Here is a 23749-nt window from a genome sequence, read left to right on the forward strand (position 1 = left end):
TTCCAGGAAAGTTACCCACTAAAATGACAAGAGCTAAGAAAATAGGTTTAATGGACCATTTCTTTACAGACGCCTTTTAACCTTGCTGGGGTAGGTAGGACCAAGAAGGGTTAATATATATATATATATATAATCTGCAAGAATGGCTGAATGTTACATAAAATAAAAAATAACAGAAGCTTAAGGAGAGACTATGTATTTAGCTTATTTATATGGTTCCCAATATAAAAATCAGGCTGGTGGCATCACACAAATGGGCCATGGCTTCACTCCAAACTGCTGAAGCTCATTCTGGATCACTAATGATTTACAAAGGCGCATTCACCATTGCTGCCAAGACAGGGGGAATGCATTGAAATGTGCGCTTCAGAGCCAAGTCTAGTATTCTCTTATCTAAGAAAGGTGAAGTCAGGACAGGATGACAGAAAAGTGCTATGACAATAGAAGTAGAAAACTTTCAGGGGAAAAAATATCAAGTAAAAAGGAAAGAGGTATGTAACTGTCACTTGTTTATGGACACTTGTAACTCATTATCTACACACACACACACACACACACACACACACACACACACACTGCATAAACATAGAACATGACTGTGGTAGAAAGAATTCTAAGATGACCCCAATGATATATTCCCTTGCAATATTCTCTCCCCTTGAAAATGGTTAAAATTTCTAACTTGCTTTTAACCAATTTGACAAAGGTGGACGATTTTTTCAAGTCTCTAATCATTTAACTTTAAGTTAATACAAAAGATCATTTTGGTTAGGACTCTCCTAAGTAGGGGAGCCCTTCAAAGGAAGTCAAAAGACTCTCTCCTGCTGGTCTTGGGGAAGCAAACTTTCATGGATTTTCCAACTGGAAGAATATAAATTCCACCAACAACCACATGGACCTGAAAGGGGAGCCTAAGCCTGTGATGGGACTCCAGACCTGGTCAACACTTGATTGCAGCCTTCTGAGGCCCTGAACAGAGCACCCAGCTAAGCCAAGTCCAGGTTGCTAACCATGGATATTGTGAGCCGATAAATGTATTGTATGTATAAAGCTACTAAATTTGTTGTAATTTGTTATGTTGTGATAGAAAACTAATAAAATGATGTAAATGGAATATATGTTGTTTAATTAGTATAATTTCAGTATTTGAAAATAATCATAAGAAACACGAGTGTTTACAAATGCATACACATATTTGCAGACATCTATGCAGACACATATTTGTCAACAAGGAAGAAAAAGAAAACTTGCTTTATTTACCTTCACCCATAAATTCACTCCATTTTTTGTTCTACTCATATTAGTTAAAGGCAAGTACATTCATTTGGTGGTCCAACTAGAAACCTGAGAATCATCATTGACTATTCACTGCTTCAGATTCCTTCTAACATAGTATCACCAAATCCTACCACTCCCTTTAAAAATTTTCATCATATTCTTTAATTCTGTCTCTACTGTCACTCATAAGCTCTTATTTAGAATAAATAGCCTTCTATTTGATCTCTTTATCCAAAATGTTCACACCCCCTCCCCAAGTCCTCTCTTTTCCAATCTTAGATGTGATCCCCAGAAAAGTCAATGGCAAGGAAGTGAAGGAAGTAGAGCAGAACTCGATTGTGAGGTGGTGGGGGTGGGGATGGGGAGATGGAGGGAAGAAAGGCTACAGATGAGATACCAGATTTGCATAGGAAATCATAAATTTATGAATTGAAAAGCAATAAGAAGCCATTGAAAGATTTATGACAGAAGAGTGATTAAAAACAAACATTAAAACAAAAACAAAACTAAAAAACTTAGCATAATCTTCCCTTGCAGAAAATCACTCTAAATACAGAAATGAAGCTTTTATCATGAATCAGCAACTTTCTTAAGAGGGAAACCTGCTTACTAACTTAAACCTTGGATAGATTAGTTAAAATTATAATTTTTGGCAAGTTGGGAAGAATTTGGAAGCTGAAATAAAAATTACTGTAAGGGCCTGGCATCATAATGGTTCAATTAAACTTAGCTCTGGTTCCTTCCCTTCCCCTTGCTCAATGGTGGACATGAAACTGCATTCATTCTATCCATTAATGCTGCATTCAAGCTTCCTGAGTGAGTTGAATCTCAGGGAGTGGGCACATGTAAATAGCAACCAAGATAACATCTAACTAGCAGCCAGTGAATTAAATTAGGAGAATAAGAAAGCCATGTTGTCAATAGGGAATCCTTTTATTTTTGGACATTTGACTTAGTACAGCTCATTAGAAGTAACTCCTACATATATATATATATATATATATATATATATATATATATATATATATATATATATATATATATGCAATGACGTAGAATCTGTGTCCCCTCAATGCAAATAGAAGGATTTTTCATATGCCATCTCTATTCCCTAACTCTGAGCTGCAAAGAAACACCTAGAGACTATATCTGTCCATTCCAAAATAGTCTTAAGAAAAATGGTAGGCACATTTAATCAGCTTCTCCCTATATAATTTGCTAAAGATACATTTCTGGGGCTGAAACATTATACTTGTTCCACCCCTTCATTTCCTATCCCTTCTCATGCCTACACATTTTTCTTTTTATCTGGAGGGGTGTGTGTGTGTGGGGGGGGGGGTAGTTGCAGAGGGAGAGAACATACTACATCAACTCAAATCAGAAAAAAAGTCCAATTCCAATTCTCTAGTTTGTGGTTTGGAAGGACAATTTCTGAGAATTTAAGCAGTGAACAAGAGAACATCCTTCTCATTCTCTATAACCAGATGACATTTTTTTTTTTTTAAGGAAGAACAGTCAAAGGGATGACCAGTCAGATCCTGAAGCAATCTGGTGGTCATGTTGAAACAGCATTTTTCAAGGTCATTCTCACATTTTTGGAATCTGGTTAGTTTAGCCCTGTAGGAAAGCACCAGAGTACTAACTGAACAGCATACCAGTTGCAGGAGTGGGATTTGCCACTCCAAATATGCTCAGCCTGAGATGGAGACAAAAATCTAAAAGGAGAAAATACAAAGAGTGTTCTCTTCTCCAAGGCTGAAAAGGGCATGAAAGTCTATTGGGTTGAACCATGCAAAACTGGAAATACTTGACATGTTTTACTTACATAGATGGTTCAAAGTAAAGAAAGAGGGAGAGGGAGAGGGAGAGGGAGAGGGAGAGAGAGAGAGAGAGAGAGAGAGAGAGAAAGAGGGAGGGAGGGAGGGAGGGAGGGAGAGAGAGAGAGAGAGAGAGAGAGAGAGAGAGAGAGAGAGAGAGAGAGAGAGAGAAGAGCAAGTGCGCAAGAGCGCCCAGCCAGCATGGCTCAGTAGTTGAGCATCAACCTAGGAACCAGGAGGTCATGGTTCAAGTCCTGGTCAGGGCACATGCCTAGGTTGTAGGCTTGGCCCCTCGGTTATGGGCTCCAGTAAATGATGTGCAGGAGGCAGACAATCAATGATTCTCTCTCAATCACTTACGTTTCTATCAGCCTCTGCCTCTCCCTTCTTCTCTGAAATCAATAAAAAATACATTTCTTTAAAAAAAAAAAAAAAAAAGGAGGTGGGTAGCTTTAAGATATCAGTTTGATGGCCCACATATATTTCTAAATTAAACTAATAAAAGTACACAAGCAGAAAAACATATGCTGATATTATCAAGAAACCATGAGTTTTACATTCCTTCCAAAAGATGTTTTTTATGTTTTTAAAATCTAGTAACTTATGCCAATACTTCTAACAAAATCTTCCTAAATAAAAAATTTTGTTGAAATTTTCAAAAATCAAGTAATATAATACAAAACAGCCTGGATAGTTGATTCACATCGCATTTATAAAAGGCAAGATTCAGAGTTGTTTACTCCAGTGGAGTGTTAGTATTCAGATTATGCCCCTTCCCTCTAGTTCTTGGCATCTTCAGGTTCCTCACATAAACATGTCTATTTCCAGTATACTACATAAAATTTTGTCACATCCATTCTTCACCCATACTTTGAAGTAAAACTGAAGTATGAAGACTGGTGAAGTTCCACCAGAAAGGAACTTCAGCTGCCAAAAAGGTGTTCTTATTGTCTAGATAATCTTCACTTAACATTATTGGAATGACTGTGGGTAATAGAATAGTAATCTAAGAGGGTAATATTTATGGAAGGGAATAGACTTAACTGTGTTTCTTTTCTCTCTCTACTGGATAATTTTTATCCATTTGTAAATGAACTAAAAATACAATAATTAGTTAAAGGGTGCCTGAAATAAAAAGATGTAAAATGTGACATCAAAAAATATAAAATGTGTGTCCTAGCTAGTTTGGCTCAGTGACTAGAGCATTGGCCTGCAGACTGAAGGGTCCTGGGTTCAATTCTGGTCAAGGATACATGCCCGGGTCACAGGCTCAATCACCAGTTGGGGGTGTGCAGGAGACAGCTGATCAATGATTCTCTCATATCACTGATGTTCTGATGTTTCTATATCTCTCTCCCTCTCCCTTCCTCTCTGAAATCAATAAAAATATATTTTGCGCGCACACACACACACACACACACACACACACACACATATATATGAATAAAAATGAAAAATTTACTTAACGGACCATTATGTACATTGAATGTTATATGTGAACTGCATGGTAACCACACTGCAAAAACTTACAGTAAAGACACCAAAAGAATAAGATAAAAATCAATATAAACTAAAGAAAGCCATCAAACTACAGAGAAGAGAGAAAAAGAACAGAGAGGAACTATAAAAACATCAGAAAAAATGAACAAAATGGCTATAAGTACATACTTACCTATCAATAATTGCTTTAAATGTAAATAATCTAAATTTTCTACTCAAAATACACATATTGACTTAATGGATTAAAAAAACAAGATCCATCTAGATTTAAAATATATAAAGACTCATAAAACTTAGTAACAGAAAGAAAAATGGACAGAGATCCTGAACAGACATTTTTACAAAGAAGACATGCTATTGGTCAACAGGCACACAAAAAGATGTTTGTCACTAATGATTAGGGAGATGCAGATCAAACCATAATGAGATATTACCTCACACCTGTCAGAATGGTTATTATAAAAAAGACAAGAAATCACAAGAGGTGGATAAAATGGAATCCTTGTACTCTGTTGGTGGAAATGTAAATTGGTATAGTCACTATGGAGGTTCTTCATAAAATTAAGAATAAAAATACATATGATCTATGTATTTCACTTTTGGGTATTTATAAAAAAATATGAGAACAATAATTCAAAAAGATATATGCATTCCTATGTTCACTGAAGCATTATCTACAATACCCAAGATATGGACACAACCTAAGTGCTCATTGTTGAATGAATGGATAAACAAGATGTGATTATTCAAATACTACCTATAATAATAAAAGTGTAATATGCTAATTATACTGGATTTTCTTCCGAACGACCTTCCTAACAAAACTGGACTGTAAGGAAAGCCCGGGTCCAGGTGCCAGAGGGAAGCCGGTGCCTGCAGTCAGGGGAAGGAAGGCCTACTCTTGTACAAATTTCATGCACAGGGCCTCTAGGTCAGCCATAAAAGAGAATGAAATCTTGCCATTTCTGTCAATATGGATGAACTTTGAAGGTGTTATGCTAAATAAAATAGTCACAGTGTATACAGATGTTGAATTTTAATATTGCACCTGAAATTTATATAATGTTATGTGCCAATTTTATCTCAATTTAAAAAAGCTTGGTTAATCAGGAAGTGACAAAATACAATATGGTATTATTGGTAAAAATTAAAATAAAATAAAATAAAATAAAATAAAAGTGATGATGAGCAAATAGCAAGAAAAAGCTTAGACAAGTCTTCAAATGATTTTAAATATGAAGAAAAAAAGTGGTACTATTTCAAACAAGCACACATATGTGCATACACACAGAGACATACACACATACACTGGTGTTTGAAGGACTTCCTGGAATGGATAGCTAGAGAATTAATTGAGATTAGAAAACAAAAGCTGGAAAGACAATTGTAGCTGATCCTAGTTAGAAGAGTGGGAAGGAGGGAGGGAGAGAAAAATGCTATGAAGGAAAAAAGTTCACTATTTTATGATGTCTCCTGAAAGGAAATAGTTTGAAGTGCTGTTATTCACTTTTTTCAAATGAGTTGAAAAAAACCAATTTAACTAAATTAACACAATTAATAATTTGTGATCTGCAATGGGATATATCTATCTATGTATTTATCATAAAAATAAGTTATGTTTAATATAATGGTATAAGTGATTTATCTAAAACAACAACAATGCCAAGTTCATCTGCAGACAAGTAGTTTAAAACTGTCTTACTAATATTTCAATGTGCCCCCACCTAAACAAGCCAAAAATGAGACTGATGACAAGAAAAAAGAAAAAGTAAGATTTTTTAAGTATCCAGAAAAATGACCAGTTTTTAATTATACATCTATAAAAATACAATTATTAAGTTATTTTATCCAATAGCATTAAGACAATCAACAAGTCACATCATTTCTATTTATAAAATCTCTCAACTTCATTTCTTCTTTTCCATTCTTTAAAATTCTTTATTGTTTTAAATATTACATATTAATCCTTTTCCCCCATTGACCTCTCCCCCTCATTCCCACCCCCTCCGCACATGCCCTCACCCCATCCCCCACTGACTTTGTCCATGGGTTATGCTTACTGACACAGCCTTAGTTTCAGATTAGATAATTTATTCCTTATCTGGCTTGCTGTAATAAACACCTAAATCACACCTCCAATTTCTTCCCACTCCATGTTCTATATTTCTGCCAGCATAAGCTTTAAACAATTCAATGCTAAACACATAATTTCCCTGCTGAAAATCTACCAGGGCCTCTTTAACATCTTCAGAGGAGAGTTGAGAAATCTCCCATCCAAGTACTAACCAGGCCCGACCCTGCTTAGCTTCTGAGATCAGACGAGATCGGGCGCGTTCAGGGTGGTATGGCCGTAGATGAGTTGAGTTGAGAAATCTTTAGCAAAGCCTAATATCCTTCTTCCCCCATTCTCCCTGCCTGTTCCACCCGACATAGCCTAACTTCAGTGTGTATTGAACCACTCTCAGACTAGTACCTTAAGAAATACTGTTAGATACTCTTGCCTTTAGCTATCTATGTAACAATCCCAATTATGTAATAAAATTCAGATTACAGTAGCATCCTGGTAAACAAACTGGTAGTGGGCATTTGAGGAGACAGTTCTCAGGTTTTCTAATGTTTATAATTTGCTTGCATTTATTTTTTATAAGCAGATTTTTATAATAGAAGATCCAAAATATTCATTAATTAACTACATCAAATATTTAAAGCAAATGATTAGACACAAGCAGCATCCAAAGCAATATACAGGCTGCCAGACTGGTTGAGGGCCAATGTTGGTCTATCCTGTTGCTTTATTGCTTTTTGCAGACTTTCAGTATAACCTCAATAGCTTCAGGGTGGGTTCAAACACTTCTGGAATTTTTCATGACTTCCCACAGAAGTTGTGATAAACATTCAAAGGAGTATCTGATCCAATATTGTCAATTCAGTCTAATTTGGTGGCTAACTTTATCAATCATTGAGGGATCTAGTTAGTTCAAGTGTTCATATAGTCATGTCTCAGAGATAGTTAAGGAAGTAGAAATATTTTTTTAAATATTTTTTCAAGTATTTAAACATGATATACCAAAAAGCACATTGTATTTTCTCCATCTTGTGTCTAATTAATGAGATACATAATCAATATTTTGGACTCACTGAAAAGTAAATAGCTCTACATCAGAGAGTTAAAGGTAACATGGCTGAGTCTAGTGTTTCTGTGTGAAGGCTGCCATTAAAAACAAACACAAAATTATTTTCCCTATGTAGATTTTTTTCTGAAATATTACAGTAGTGTGATTATTAGACATTTATATTACCTATTATTAATGATACTTATTACACTCCTTTGTGACTTTGGCTTATAAAATATTGCATGTCAACAAAAATAATGACTCATTAACAGCTTCCTACTTTGCTACACCAAAGGTAAAATTAATACGCAAAGTATTAGGACAACATCTAGGAAATTAAAGTGTCATTTTGTCAGAACAGTTGTGTTTTATTTTACTCTTACTTCCCCCCCCCCCCCCCATGATTGTAACAGTTTTTAGACCATCGAATTACCTATTATATTCTCAGGCAGGAATTTATTTTTACTCTTGAATTTCACTATGACAAAGAACAACCAAGTGCTAAGCATTATGGACACTTTATGTTTGTTTGAACCAGATTAAACATAATAAATTTTAGGTAGAATACTTATACTGAATTAGTAATTTTTAAATTATATATAAGCCATCAACACTAAAACAAGTTAACTATAAAAAGTAGCATTAACATTAGTAACTAATACCATTATTTTAGTTTTATTTACAAGCCTTTAAAAATAAGTTTTCTAGCCTTGCCTATTTGGCTGATCTGTTCATAAGTGCAGATAATCTTTTCAAATAAATATCACCATTAATCTTTCTTCCTTTTCGTATTGCCTCTTTATGTCCTTTGTCTATTTTTATCTTCTTTTTAATATTTACTATTAATTTAAAGTGTTTGTCTACATGGTTTGAAGTAAGGATCTTTTTAATTTCAATAAACTAATAAACATATTATAATTTATCCTTGTCTCAATGATTTATAATGTTGGCCTTAGTAAATCCTTAGTTTTAATATATATATTATATTTGACCTTTTTATTCAGTTCTATCAAAATGTCAGTGTATCATACAGTTTGAATTAAAGGATGATATGTTCATATCTTATGAGGTAAAACATATTTTACACTTTTCAAAATGTCCTTTACTATTTTATACCTATTTTTTAATAAAATGTTAAGTAAATTAATTCCCTAAAATCCTACTGGAGATACATCATCTATACTAATAAAAGTCTAGATGGCCCTGCACCCTCACAAGATGGCTGACCCCATGTTGTCATAAGATGGCTGGCAGGGGAGGGAAGTTGTGGGCAATTAGGTCATCAGGGGAGGGCAGTTGAGGGCGACCAGGCCTGCAGGGGAGGGCAGTTAGGAGAGACCAGGCCGGCAGGGGATCAGTTAGGCGTCAATCAGGCAGGCAGGGGAGTGCTTAGGTGGCCATAAAGCTTGCAGGCAGAAGTGATTAGGGGCAATCAAGCAGGAATACAGGCAAGAGGTCAGGAGCCAGCAGTCCTCAATTGTGAGAGGGATGTTCAACTGCTGGCAGTCAAACATCCCCCGAGAGGTCTCAGATTGGAGAGGGTGTAGGCTGGGCTGACCCCCCACCCCCACCCCCAAGTGCATGTATAAGCTGAAGTATTGCATATTTCTAGTTTTTGTATAAGCTGAAGTATTGCATATTTCACAACATCTATTTCAAATTGCTTATTTTCAGCACTCTAGGGAAAATATTACTCCATTGATATAAGATTTTCTAATAATCACTCCCTTAGTGAACTAATCAATGACTTAGTTCACTTTTGAACTGTGCCTTAAAAAATTGTGAATCACGGGTTCTGAGGATTTAACAAATGCTACCCCCAAAATGTGCATCCACCCCCAATGTAATTAAAGACAAAGAACCCAAAGTTGAGAATTTGCTGTGTAAAGGAATCTCTCTAAGTAAAAAAAGACTTTATTCCATCAAAGTTATTTTTATTCCAATGTTGCTTTCTTACAAGCTGGTTCCAAACTGCTATCTTTCTTCATAATCATTATAATTTATCTCTGTCTACATAGCATTAATTACATGATGGTCTACTTTTAATTTAATACCAAGGCATATATATCTCACAGTGAGATGAAAAGACGAGGCTAGGATTTTGAAGGCTCAATTCTGAGTTCTATCTTTGAACATGTATATGTGCCTATATCTCTGTGAGTCAATATTTCCTTTGATCACATATAAAATGAGCAAAATATCACCAGCTCTGTTTATTCCATAAAGATTATTAAAGATTCAAATTTATTCTGAGAGAGCACAAGCTGAAAAGACACGTTTGTTTTTTTTTATTTAAAAACTCATCATTTACTGAGGATCTATGTAAACCATATGCCGTGCAAGAACCTAAATGTACTTAATCAGGAAGACATAAAATTGCAATTGAGAGCTGCTACAGCAGAGATTTTTCAACCAGTGTGCCATGGCACAGTGGTGTGCCACAAGAATTTTTAAAATATGCATTACCTGACTATTTAGGCAGGTACACTGACCTCTTTTCCTTTAGATTGTCAAATAAAAAAGTTACAACATGTAACACAATAGCCATCTGATGTGAATAAATCAAAATAACTATTTTTGGCCAGATTGGCAAAAAATAAATTTTTGGTGAGTCACAAAATATTAGTAATTAATTTATGTGTGCCATGAGATGAAAAAGGTTGAAAAATCACTCAACTAGAGAATAGATATATACAAAATGCTATGTGAAAGCCCAGAGAGAAAAATATTCCTCTGCTTGCAAGGCTAAACATATAAGGGACCATTATATGAACTAAGTTTGTAAGTTTCCCAAACAGATTAGGAGGAGGTGGTGTAAGGCATAAAAAAGCAGTCTTGAAAAAAGAAACAGCTTCAGATTAAAAGAGGTGCCAAAGGACACAGAAGCTCAGCACATGGCAAAAAGTTGAGTGTGGTGGTTCCATAGGGATTATGGAAGACATTCTCTGAGGAAGAGACAGAGCTAATAGTTTGAGGAGTCAGAGGAATAAATTTCGATTTTATCTTGCAGGCAAAAAAATAATCATTCAAAGCTTTCAGACATAGAGATGATGTGATATTGGGTGGCCTGGAGTGTAAAACAGATTGGCATCAGGAGAGATGGGAGCTGGGGAATAGTCATGGGATGTAAAGTACGGCATAGGAAATATAGTCAATCTATATATATAAAAGGCTAAGCCAGCTGATAAGTATGACATGCACTAACCATCAGGGGGCAGACACTCAATGCTGGAGCTGCCAAGCAACAGCAACTTTGCATGCAGAGTGCCCTCTCACACTTCGGGACCCCTCAGGGGATGTCAGACTGCCAGTTTCAGCCCAATCTCCGCAGGCCAGGCTGAGGGACCCCACCTGCTGGAGGGACCCTGCTCACTCCACAAATGCCCTTGGAGCCTCGGCACCCCCAGGTATGGCTAGCTGGGGAGGGACTATGGGAGGTTGGCTCCAGGGTGTGTCTAGCCCATCTTGCCCAGTCCCACCCTGCTGGACACCTTCTAATTAATTTCCTTTCAATGTGCACGAATCCGTGCACTGGGCCTCTAGTAATATTATAATAACTATGTATGGTTCCAGTTTAGTACTAGAATACTCAGGGTATACCTTGAAGTATATTATTGCCTAAAAATTATGCCATACACCTGAAACTAATCTACACTAATAAAAGAGAAACATGCAAATGGACCATACCTCCACTACACCCACAAGCCAAGCCCAATAGCCAATTAAAAGCGAGTATGCAAATTAACCCAACCAAGATGGCTGTGGCCATGGAGTGAGCAGGAGGCTTGGTTTTCCCCTGGTGGCAGTGGAGGAAGCCAAGCTTCCCACCTGCTCTGGCTGGCCCTGGCCTCTGCTCAAGCTACAAAGTTTCAATTATAGAAGATAAATAAATCTCAGATACCAGAGCCTCTGCTTGAGTCAGCAGAGGGGGGTGGCCAGCCTGCAAACCACCACAGGCCCCTCACCCAAGCTGCCCCACACCCCAAGGGAAACCCACCCTGATCCAGGACACCCTTCAGGGCAAACCAGCACGCCCTCTCCCGTGCACCAGGCCTCTATTCTATTTAATAAAAGAGTAATATGCAAATTGACCATCACTCCAACATACAAGATGGATGCCCCCATGTGGTCAAAGATGGCTTCCCCCATGTGGACACAAAATGGCTGCCACAAGATGGCCAGCAGAGAAGGGCAGTTGGGAGGGACCAGGACTGCAAGGGAGGACAGTTGTGGATGATCAAGCCTGTAGCGGAAGGCAGTTAGGGGTGATCAGGCCAGCAGAGGAGGAAAGTTGGGGGTGACAGGGCCTGCAGAGAAGCAAGTCTGGGGGAACCCAGGCCTACAGGGAAGGGCAGTTAGGGGTGACCAGGCCTGCAGGAGAGAGCAGTTAGGGGCAATCAGGCTGGCAGGGGAGTGGTTAAGGTATGATCAGACTGGCAGGCAGAAGCAGTTAGGGGCAATCAGGAAGGCAAGCAGGTGAGTATTTGGGAGCCAGTCATCCTGGATTGAGAGGGATGTCCCAGATTGGAGAGGGTTCAGGCTGGGCTGAGGGACATACACCCCCATAAACACCACCATGTGGACACAAGATAGCTGCCACAAGATGGCCAGCAGGGCAGTTGGGAGGGATCAGGCCTGCAAAAGAGGGGAGGGGAGTTCCAGGTGATCAAGCCTGCAGGGGAGGGTAGTTAGAGGTGATCAGGCTGGCAGAGTAGGGAAGTTGGGGGTGACCAGGCTGGCAGGGGAGGGGCATTAGGGGCAACCAGGAAGGCAGGCAGGCGAGCATTTGGTAGCCTTGGATTGTGAGAGAGATACCAAATTGAAGAGGTTGCAGGCTGGGCTGAGGGACACACACCCCATGCATGAATTTTGTGCACTAGGCCTCTAGTACAAAATAGTATTATATCTGAACAACTCTAATTGAAAAGAAAAAAAGTTTGTGTGTGTTTTAAAGAAGACTAATGTAACTGTTTAGAGGACCATTATAAAGACTGAACTAGGGAAGTGGCAATGGGAGAACATAACAGATATTTCTGGGTAGCATCAAGAGATTCTGGTTGTCACTGAGATGTAGAAGTTAACAAAGATGAGGAGTCTAAGGATACCACTGGCTTGATAAAACTGGAAAAATGATGATACCACACACTGACGTTGATCAATACAGAATTATAAATGCTTATTTAGATGAGAAAGCATACCTTATTTCTTATTTAATGTCCAAAATGATATGATGAGGGTCATGGTAATAGTATATGTGTGTGTAGGGAGTCAAATCAATTTAGCTGATGAGTTTTAAAAAATAATGTCAAATAACCTATTCTCTAGGAAAAATTAGATTTCCTATTTTTAAATGTAGAAAAATATTCTTCTGGGTAAAAATAACCACAACATCTTTTGAAATATAATAGAGTTCTATTTGGTATAATCCCTTAGCAACATTCCTGCTATGAAGCAGTACTAACAGCATTCAAGTTATAGATTCACATATTGTATATCTTGAAACTTGTAAATGGAGAATAAGTTGTGAGAAGGACATAATTTTATTAATGTTTGATTTGAGGAATTTGAATAACCAAAAGTTGCTGACAGTCTTTTTAGATTATCATTGTCTGATTCAAAAACTCTTCTCAAAATACTCTCCAAAACCCACATTAAAGTTAAGAGAGAAATTAGTGACCAAATCATCATTTATGTGTGAGAGAGGGTGTGTGTGAATATATCCATGTTGGAAAGTGAATGTTTTCTTTTTTGAAGTAGTCTCTCTTGCCAATATTTGAATAGCCCATTTTCTCACAAATGCTTTTTTAAAAATAATTTCCAAACTTTTGGTTTCCGGCTATAGCCTGGAAAATGAGGACAGTGATTGTTAAAATATAGCCACAATGAGAAATGTACAGTAATTGTCAGGAGATATGAAAGACATAAATTGTAGTTCTCATTCTGTCAGTCAACTATTGTGTTAAATAAATTAACCCCTCAAGATATATGTTTCTTCAAGTGTAAATGGTGGGTTAGGTTAGCTTCAATCTTAGACCCATAGTGTTCACATGGTCTTATAAAAATGTGTCTTGTGGACATTGTTGGTTATCTATTTCCCTGTTACTGCTCCATAAGTGGACAACTAAACCAAGATGGTCCAATGAAAAGGAAAGAAGGGTTTATGAATAGTCCATGCTTCGTGGACAGGTTTTCGTCTCTCTTTCCCTTCCACCTTCTTCCTCCCAACATTTTCCACCCCCATGAAACAGGGGATGTACATAATTTCAGAATCAAAAATATAAGGTGATAGAGCCATTATATATTTCTTCTGATACACCAAAGTTTCAGAACACACAGAAATGTTGTAATCAGTATTATTTTTTTTAAGTCTACCACTGTTTTTGGCAATATGTAGAAAATATGAAATATATTAATTTTGCCAAACATTTTTGCCTTTTAAATATCCTTAATGGCTTTATTTATTAAAATTTAAAGATGTCAACCTCCTGCCAGTTATCCAATATTTTATTAAGGTGCTGTTTCCTAAAATACAAAGTCTTGGATTCACTAATGTGGACAATTTAAATAACCAACTTTTCAATCAGTTATTTTGACAATGTGACATTCAAATTTTGCATCATGAACTTAGGTTATCACTGCACCTAGCAATGAAAAAATACATTGAAAAACTGATAAAATCAATAGAAAACATGGAGAGCATTATGTTAAATAAAGTAAGACAGTCATAGAAAACAAGAACCATATGATTTCACTCACATAATAGATACTGAGGTTGTTTCCATATCTTGTCTATTGTAAATAATACTGCAATGAACATGGGAATGTATGCATATATTTTTAAAAGTTAATGTTTTCAATTTTCTTTGGATAAATACCCAGAAGTAGCATTGTTGGGTTATATGTTAGCTCTATTTTTAAATTTTTTTTTTAGCAACCCATATACTGTTTTCCACAATTTATATTCCCACCAACAGCACACAAGGATTTCCTTTTCTTCCCTTCCTCGTTACAATAATTTTTTTGTCTTTTTTATAACAGTCATTCTAACAGTTATAAGATGATATATCATTGTGGTTTGATTTGCATTTCCATGATAATTAGTGGTGTTGATAATTAATTTTTATTGAAAATATGTAACTCTTACAGATTTACAAAAGCACAGTACTAATAAAGAAAATACTGTGTTGTATAAAAAGTAAAATATAATTTATCATTTATCAGTTCAGTAAAACTGTTGTTACATTTTGAGGAACTATCATTTAAAATGATTAATTTGATATAAAAATGGATTTAAAAATGGTTTTAACTTTTTAAAATACTTCATTTGGTTCTCTTGGTAACATAGAGACTTATTCCCCTGGTAATTGTTATTTCAAATTTCTTCTATGTTGAGATTGAAAGATAAATCTATCTTGTTAGATTTAATTTAATACAAAATTTATTTAACATACTTTTTTTATGGAATCAAAAGAACTGACTATGAAATGTTTGATGATTGTCTTCTTTCTTTTTATGCAGATTTTTTCATTAAATCAAGTATACCTCTCCCACTGCTTCTCATACTGTAACTAATTCTTAAAATTTCTTAAAATTCTTAAAATTTCAGTTAAGATAATAATATCTGGAAATGCTACTATTGATGCTAAAAACAGCCTTTTTAAAGACATGATTTTCTTGATAACATACAGAGAATCATTCATCTATCCATCCATGTGTGTGTTTTTTTTCCCCAGACATTAACTTAGCAGACAAGTTAAGCCTTTTTGGATGATGGCACACATGTGCACACATACACACACACTTTGTACATGTTTCACATCTTCATTTTTAGAAGATCACTATAAACAAACTGCAGAGTTTTGATAAGCTCTAATTTTCTGAACACTGTTTTATGTTTATTATTATATGCATTGTACAAATTCAGCAAATACACTGGTTTGCTTCCATGGTGATCATTAACACTAGGGTAACAGCTAAAATTTCAAAAGTTAAAAATAAAAGTTAAAGTCTCTCATTACATTCAGAGCCTAGGCTATCTGTCATTCTTTTAAAAAAAAATGTATTTAAACCATATCTCATTTTTCTGTTTTAGACTTCATGTCCTGTAGTATCAATCAATATAAACTTCATGCTTGGTTTCATATATTTCTTGATGCTGTCAACATGCCCAGGCTCTACACACATTTATTTTAGGAACACCCACTGCCTTTGTTGAGCAGGAGACCTGGCTTTCAGTCTCAGCTCTGGTACTCGCAGTTGATATGCTACTGAACAAGTGACTCCCATTCTCTAGGGCTCAGTGGTCTTATCTGTAAAATGGAGATAATACCATTTTGTCTCAGTGTTGCTAATGGTTTCAAATAAGTTAGTAAATGTGGTAGTTTTTAAAAATATATCATTTTAAAGCATTGCTACTGTTCTCTTTAAAGAATAAAAGAAATATGCATGCCCTCCTTGAAAAATAATTACTTGCAAAAGTAACTCTCTTAAGGAAAAGCTTGAGGTGCAGTGTAGGAGTGTTTGGGAAATACATAAATGATGTAACAAATTTTAAGTCCAAGTATACTCATATGGAATAACTACAACTTATTAGATGAACCATAGTAGAAGCTATATGTATATGCGATACATCTTAGTTTTCTATGAACCATTCAAGTAACAAATATCAAATGGAACAATTATTCAGTGTGGAGCTCACAGCCAAAAATAATTTCTAATCAATGATGCGATACCTTTATTCCAATTAGCTTATTTTCCCCCTTCACTCTTCCAGCCATACTCTATTTCATTAAAATATGAACTTAATTAAGAGACTACAAAGTAAATCAACCCACAGATTAAGCTAGAGCTCTTGTTCTTACTTAATGTTCATTAAGGGCTCGGTTTTACAAGTTTTCTATTAATAGGTCAAATACACAAAGTGTCACACTTGCCTTTTTTGCCAACCACATGCATGATACTCAACCTACCTCTTCAAACAAAGGGTAAAACTGGATGTAGGTGTTCCTACATGGGTTGTAAAAATGAAATTTGCATACTAATTTATGAGTGTTTGCAAATCACACCAATCTTTAATTAATCTGAATTGATCATTCTTTGTGTCTAACAGATACAATGACATCAGCACAAAAAATGTCCAGTAAGTAGGGGTGTGAGGATCATGAGATCATGTGTGTACATCAGGGTTAGGATATACTATTGGATGGATTTCCTTTGACCAGAGCGTCTACAGCACGCGCGCGTGCACACGCACACACATACACACACATACACAGGAAAGGAAAAAGAAAGAGATTTGAATACTATTAAGATTTTATGATAAATCCAACCTACTATCAATTAGAGGAGGACAATCTCAGTGCAAGGTTTTCTTGCTTCCATACCCAGTCCTGATTTACAATGTACAATTACCCATCATCCAAATATATGACTTGAACATGTATCCCATGGATGCTTGCCCACATCTAAACTTAGATGATGACAGCTCTACTTTGCCATTAGGCATACCAGCAGCTCCTGAAATCTGTGTGTTGAGGGGGCGGGGGGCGGGGAAAGCAGGGGAATGATCACGTGCACACGCAGCGAGCTCAAGCACCTGTGTGGGGGAGGGGATTCCTGGGTTGGAGGATCTGAGTTTCCAGGAAAGGGACCTAATATGGGCCCAACTTCCACCTCCACACCAGAGTAAAGAAGCTGCAGCTGTAATTGCTCCTTTACACTACTCATTTTCTTGGAAAAGGAGCGGTCAGCATCTATAAGCTCCTGGGTGACAAGCCGCTTCCTTGGCCGCCTTCCGGAGCACTTTACAGTAAGGAGAAATCACTGTCATCAAATCTCTGTGTCTTGCCGGCTGCAAGGAGGTGCTTTTTTCCTGGGACTTTGCAGAGAGACTCCATACACATCACACCCCACACCCCACACCCCACACCCCACACCCCGACACGGTGTAACTCCCCCCGCACCCTGGTTCCTTCCCTTCCATCTCTCCTTCCTTCCTTCCCTTAAGGATGCTCAACATTTTGCGCCAAACTCTCCAAGTCACCCACGTGTTTGTTCTCCCCTTTCGCTGTTCAATTCACTTCCCGACTCAACAAAGAGAAACTCTAGCAGTTGTTCTCAGGCTTTCAGGCTGTAATCCTGAGATCAAAGTGTCTCACCCAAACCCCACCCCCCATCCCAATCAATCTGCCCCGCCAACCCCCCTCTGGAGTGTGTGTGTGTGTGTGTGTGTGTGTGTGTGTACAGATTACTGAGCATTTCTCTGGCTCAACCCAGCCCCCGTCCCCCCGCCCCGTTTTTCCTCCTCCTCCTCCAGAGCGAACTGAATCGTCTGTTTAGCCCACTCCCAGAGCAAGCGGAATGGCAGTGGGTGGGGAAGGGGTGGTGGGTGGTATAGATAACTGGGACTCGCTCAGCCTCTCTCTCTCTCTCTCTCTCTCTCTCTCTCTCTCTCTCTCTCTCTCTCTCTCTCACACACACACACACACACACACACTCACACACACAAACATTTAAGCTCCACTTTCAGGATCTCTCTCTCTCTCACACACACACACCTGAACACTAGCCTCTCTAGCCTCTCTAACAAGAACAGACACGCCCCTGCTCGCCCACCCAATGCCCAGCCTAGACTTTGACCCCGGGTCCAGGATTTCGGGGGATCCACAGACGGACGCGGAGAACTGGAGACCCGGGGAGGTGACCCCTTGCCCGGCTGGGGGAGGAGGGGGCGCTCTCCACTCACCGTCTGAGTCCCTGGAACGACGAGGGCCAGGACATCCTGGATTTCTTCAGGCCGGGCCGGTGGCCGGTCTCCACGGCGTAGGAGGTGCGGTCCATGGCGCCGCAGTACAGGTAGCGCTCGGTGTCCGAGTAGCCGCGGTGCCGGACTCGGCCGGTGGCCCCGCTCGCGGCGTAGCGACCCCGGGCGGACCCGGGCGGCGGCGGGGGCGGCGGCAGGGGCGGCGGCGGCGGCTGCAGCGGGCACTGGGGCTGGGGCTGGGGCGAGGGCGGCGGCGGAGGGGGCGGCAGGTGATGGTGGGGGTGCAAGAGGCGGACCTGGGGCTGCTGCCGGAGGAGCGGGTACTGGTGGTGGTGCTCATGCCTCCAGAGGTGCTTGGGGGCTTTGACGGTGGCCCCGCCGGCGCCGTCGCTGCCCTCGCCGCCTATGCCTGCCCGGGCGGGCACGCTACTCCCCTCTGCCTCCATCCTGGCTCGCGGCGTCGCGCCGGGCTGGGCTGTCCAGCCGGGTGCACCTCGCTGGCCCGCCCGAGCGCCTCCCTTTGCTGCCGCCGCCGCCGCTGCTTCTGAGCCGCGCGGAGAGGCTCGGCTCCGCTTCCTCCTCGAAGCCACCAGACGCTCCAGGCAACCGGGAGGGGGCTCTGCTAGCGGGAGGGGTCCCAGAGAGCGGCGGGGCTCCCTCTCCCTCCACCGGGCTGTGGCAGGCGCACGCTCCGGGGTTCTCCAAGTCACCAAGAGTAGGGCGTGCGGTGCCCGGTTTCCTCCCAACGGAGGGTCCCACCTTCCTCCTTTTCTTCTTCCCTTTCTTCCCTCGGGCGCCGGCGGAGAGAGCAGGAATTGTCAGCAGCTGGGGATGGAGAAGCAGCGGCAGCTGCTGCCCGGGCCCGGGTTGGTATCCGCCCGCCTCTGTCCGAGGCGCCAGCACACGGATCCCGGAGCTGCTGAAAAGTTGGACAGCTCCCTACTGGCGAGCTGCAGCTGTGACTTTCTCTCCAAAACCGCCGCAGCCAGTCAGGAGTCAGCCCTGTCCTCCGGAGCCTGCCCCCGCCTCGCCCCCGCCTGCCTCCCTCCCCTCTGCCCCCTCTCTCTGCACCCCCCCCACCCCCCCAACTGCCCCTGAGGTTTCCTCTCCACCTGCGCTGGCCTCTGTCCTCTTGGAGAGATGCCCTTTGGTGGTTCCTGGCAGGTTTTCAGAGCTCTGTGGAGGATGAGCCCCATGCTGGGGCTTCCAAAGATAAGAGCTGTCACCTGGCAAAGTTGCCTGGAATGGAGTGTGTGCGCAGCGCTGAAAAAATGGGATCTTGGCGCAGATCCAAGGTTAGGATTCGTTCGGGTCTCTTGCCCTGACATAGAGTTAAATGTTGTGTGGATCTTGCCCATACTAGGGAGACCCTGCCCAACGTTTTTCTTCTTGACGATTTTCCTTCAGCCAGTATATATCCTTTTGCTGCTTCCGTGATTAAGGTCCCCAGGAGTGGTCCTCGCTGGAAACCCAGGGGAGCCTTCACCAGGGTTGAAGCCAGCTGATCACGGTTAAGATGAGGGCGCCTTTTCTATCACAAAAATCTAGTTAGCTTCAGGGGTTTCTACTGTCAGCGCCTTCATGCAATTTTGCCTTCCTTCCACTCCCAGCAGAAGAACACGGCTCAATTACCGAAGTGTTTCAAAACATGTTGTACCGTTATTATTCCACAGAAAGTAGAGTGGTATTTGATACTAAAATCCCAATTTAATTTTTATTTGCCTTCTTTTTATTAGTATTTTCCCCTCGATGTTGAATGTATTTAAGAAGCCCAGAGAATTTCAGAGCAATACATATATAGATAGTTCCTGTACCTTTTTGTATTATCACGCTGCAAAAAGATCAAATGTCACTTACTGTTAAAAATAATTCTAGAAGTAGACTTTGTGGGAGTTACCACTGTACCTTTTAGTATTTGAAATAGAAATACATTTCAGGCTCTCAATAGCTTGTTGGCAGTGTAATTATTCTATTCTTTGCACACAATCAATGTTAAGATAATTGGATATATGCACTTTATGCACATCATATAATGCACACTAGAGCACAAGAACCAGGAACCATCTCCAGAACTCTCCAGAGTGCTAGAAATCTAATGCTCTTAATAGAGTGAGTGCTCAGTATTGATACCATTTGGCAAATAACATCATTGAAAATAAATGTTCACTTTGTTCATTAGTAAGAACAGTCCGTGAAATGCACAAGTGTCTCCTCTAAGTGGGAGCAATTACATTTAATATTGTGCAAAAAGACCCTTGGCATTTGTTTATGGGTTTCTTTCTTTTTATGGTAGAAAACATCCTTTTCTCCACATTTCAGTAGTGGCACTCTACTGAAATTTGTGGCCCATGAACAAAACCTGAAACAGGCCATGTCTTTGAGAGGAATGAAGCAGTCTCCCAAGCAAAATTCTGTGTGTGTAGGACTGAACACACGCTTGACTAAGGCATGTTCCCCTTCAGAGACACCAGGGTGACTAATGGCAATGGCAAGAGCATTTTTCATGCCTAGAAAGGCACTGAGCTGGTATCTTTCCAAATATGAAAGAAGAGAAAAGGAAACTGCTTTAAAAAATATTTTTTAATTCATTGTATTATGAATATTTGGAACGATTTTAAAGAAGTACACAAATGTCTTCTTTCCTCTGAAATGCTTGCACTTTCCCTCTCAGTATAACTATGGCAAAATACCTCTATCTGAAACCCTTTTCACTTCTCAAACACTAACAGTATAAGTACTGTATGATCTTTTCCCCCAGAATAAACAGAACAATTCAAACCAAATCTCCTTCTCACTGTCAGTTCTCTGCTTCCTTTTAATTCATGAACATTTCCCCCCAATAATTTCCATCTATTTAAAAAAGATGCCTTTGTTTTTATTATGTAATTATAAGTCATTTACATTTTTAAAAAATGTATCTATATTACTGAAAGTATTACAGATGTCCCGCTTGCTTTTTCCCCAATTGACCCCCTCCCAGGCCTGCACCACACCATTGTCTGTGCCCATGGGCTATGCATATATGCATATAAATTCCCCAGTTAATCCCTTACCCTCAGCCCCCACCCCTTCATTCTGAGATTTGTCAGTCTGTTCCATGCTTCTGTCTCTCTGGATCTACTTTGTTCATTAGTTTATTTTGTTCATTAGATTCTACACATGAGTGAGATCACTGAGACTTACCTTTCTCTGACTGGCTTATTTCACAATATTCTCCAGGACTATCCATGCTGTCTCAAATAGTAAGAGATTATTCTTTTTTACAGTTGCATAGTATTCCATGGTGTCAATGTAATAAACACAGCTTTTTTATTTTAATCCATTCATCTACTCATCAACACGAACTGTTTCCAGAGCTTAATAATTGTAAATCAGACTGTTATGAACAAGGAGTGCACATTTTCTAACATGTTGTCATCATTAAGAGTTTTTCATTCTTTTATAGTTCCAAAACAATATTGATATTAGTCAGTTATTATGTGACCTTTGAGGTAAGATAGGTTGGGTTCCAATCTACCACTTCTAATTCATATGACCTTAGGTAAATTACTCTCCTGCATGCAAAATAGTGTTATTATTGCCTACTTCACAGAGTGTTGTGATTATTACAATGAAGTAATACTTAGTATTATACAATGCCATGTACTCAATACATGCTTAACAATAGTTACCAGTTTTAATTATTCTTGCCAGATGTGGAAGAATCCTGAATATCATTTTAAGCAGTTGTTCCTAATGCACCTAAGGAGTATCCCCAAGAGAACTTTAAAAACTTGTGATGCTGAACGCTTGATCAATGATTTTAAATTCTGATGTTATCAGGATCACCTAGAAAACAAGTCAAGAATTCAAAGACTTTTAGATACGATAGGGTAGGGTGGGATAGGGTTTGGACTAGTTTACAAGGTGATTCTGATTCAGACTAAAGTTTTAAAATTATTGCTCTGTCTAGATAAATGAAATCAGTATTTCTGGAGGGAGGACCCAAACAGCAGCATTAAAAAAATATCCTTAGGTAATTTTAATATGTCAGTAACCATAGATTCAGACCTATGGTTGCAAAAACACTCTAGGTGCTCTCAGTTGAATTGTGACTCAAATACTTTCTGGGGGGAAAAAACAAAACAGTTCAAGAAGCCAGGTCTCATGAAAACATACACTTGAATTGTTACTCTAGTTCCTTTAATGATAAAATAAAAATTTTTACTGTAAAAATTTGAGTACTCTCAGTCTTCCACTAAATGAAATGAGTTTTAACTCCTTGGTTTTTCATACTTACATGGTCTCCCCCAACTACCCCCATACTGGCCTGGTCACCCCCAACTACCCCCATACTGGCCTGGTCACCCCCAACTGCCCCCCTGCTGGCCTGATTGCCCCCAACTTCCCTCCTTGCCAGCCTGGTAGCTCCCAACTGCCCCACTGCCAGCCTGGTTGCCCCTAACTTCCCCCTCTGCCATCCTGGTCACCTCCACCTGGCCCTCCTCCCTCCCCCAACTGGCCTGGTTGCCCCACACAGCCTGCTGTTTGGTTGTCATTCAGGTTGTTTTGGTCATGACAGCCCCTGGCTTTTTATATATTAGGATTGGGTACACATGAGGCATCCTTGAAAGTTTTCCCTATTGACCATCAGCACAACTGGATAAAAAGTGAAAAATTTAGGTAAATAGTCAGAACATGTTCTCTGAACAAACCTAAGTAAGCAATTAATTGGTGCCAGTAACATGAGACAGAGATTATCATATACCAGCACCAGCACTCTTTTCTGCCAACAAATTTCAAATCTGCCCTGGTGATCCAATCAATTTCTCAATGTACTGCCGGGCAATTAACAAGGAAGAACATTCCTGTCAATAATGAGAGTTCTGGCAGAAATTAAGTCAGTTTAAAGCTAAGAAAGAGCAAGCATAAATTATAAACTAAGGGTCCATTTCTTATTTGGTGATGGGAGGAAGACTTAAGTGGAACTTTCTTTTGTATATTCAAACACACATGTGTTATATGTTAGGATGCATCAATTTGATGCCAAACAATCAATATGAAGTTGGAAATTTTCATTGTCACATATTGTCTTATACAAGGCCAAATTGCTGCCTATTAGAAATAGCCAAAGGATCCATAAAATTTCTTATATTTCATGCAGGTCCAATTTGTAGAAACAGGCTAAGGTTTTTCCCTTAGATATATGAAGGGCTCATAAAGTTGCAAAAAATAGATATATATTAGGTAATTTTGTCAATCTTATCACTATAAATACCAATACTAAATTGTTTCCAATA

At 39.3% G+C, this 23749-nt stretch overlaps 1 protein-coding gene across 4 annotated transcripts in view; it reads right to left on the reverse strand.

Annotated features, from left to right (window-relative positions):
- Positions 1–23749, reverse strand: part of PDE4D (phosphodiesterase 4D) — a 1156670-nt gene that overhangs the window by 715833 nt on the left and 417088 nt on the right. Inside the window, exon 1 of one of the 4 annotated variants that reach the window (XM_084880596.1) lies at positions 18453–19285. The exons of the other annotated variants lie outside the window; for them this stretch is intronic. Within the exon in view, the coding sequence (XP_084736722.1) occupies positions 18453–18916 (464 nt within the window). The 5' untranslated portion in view covers positions 18917–19285. Of the gene's footprint in view, positions 1–18452; positions 19286–23749 lie in introns of those variants that run through there. 4 annotated transcript variants of the gene reach the window in all.

This window comes from Pipistrellus hanaki (genome assembly GCF_964339955.1).
Source record: "Pipistrellus hanaki genome assembly, chromosome: 4".
NCBI lineage: Eukaryota > Metazoa > Chordata > Mammalia > Chiroptera > Vespertilionidae > Pipistrellus > Pipistrellus hanaki.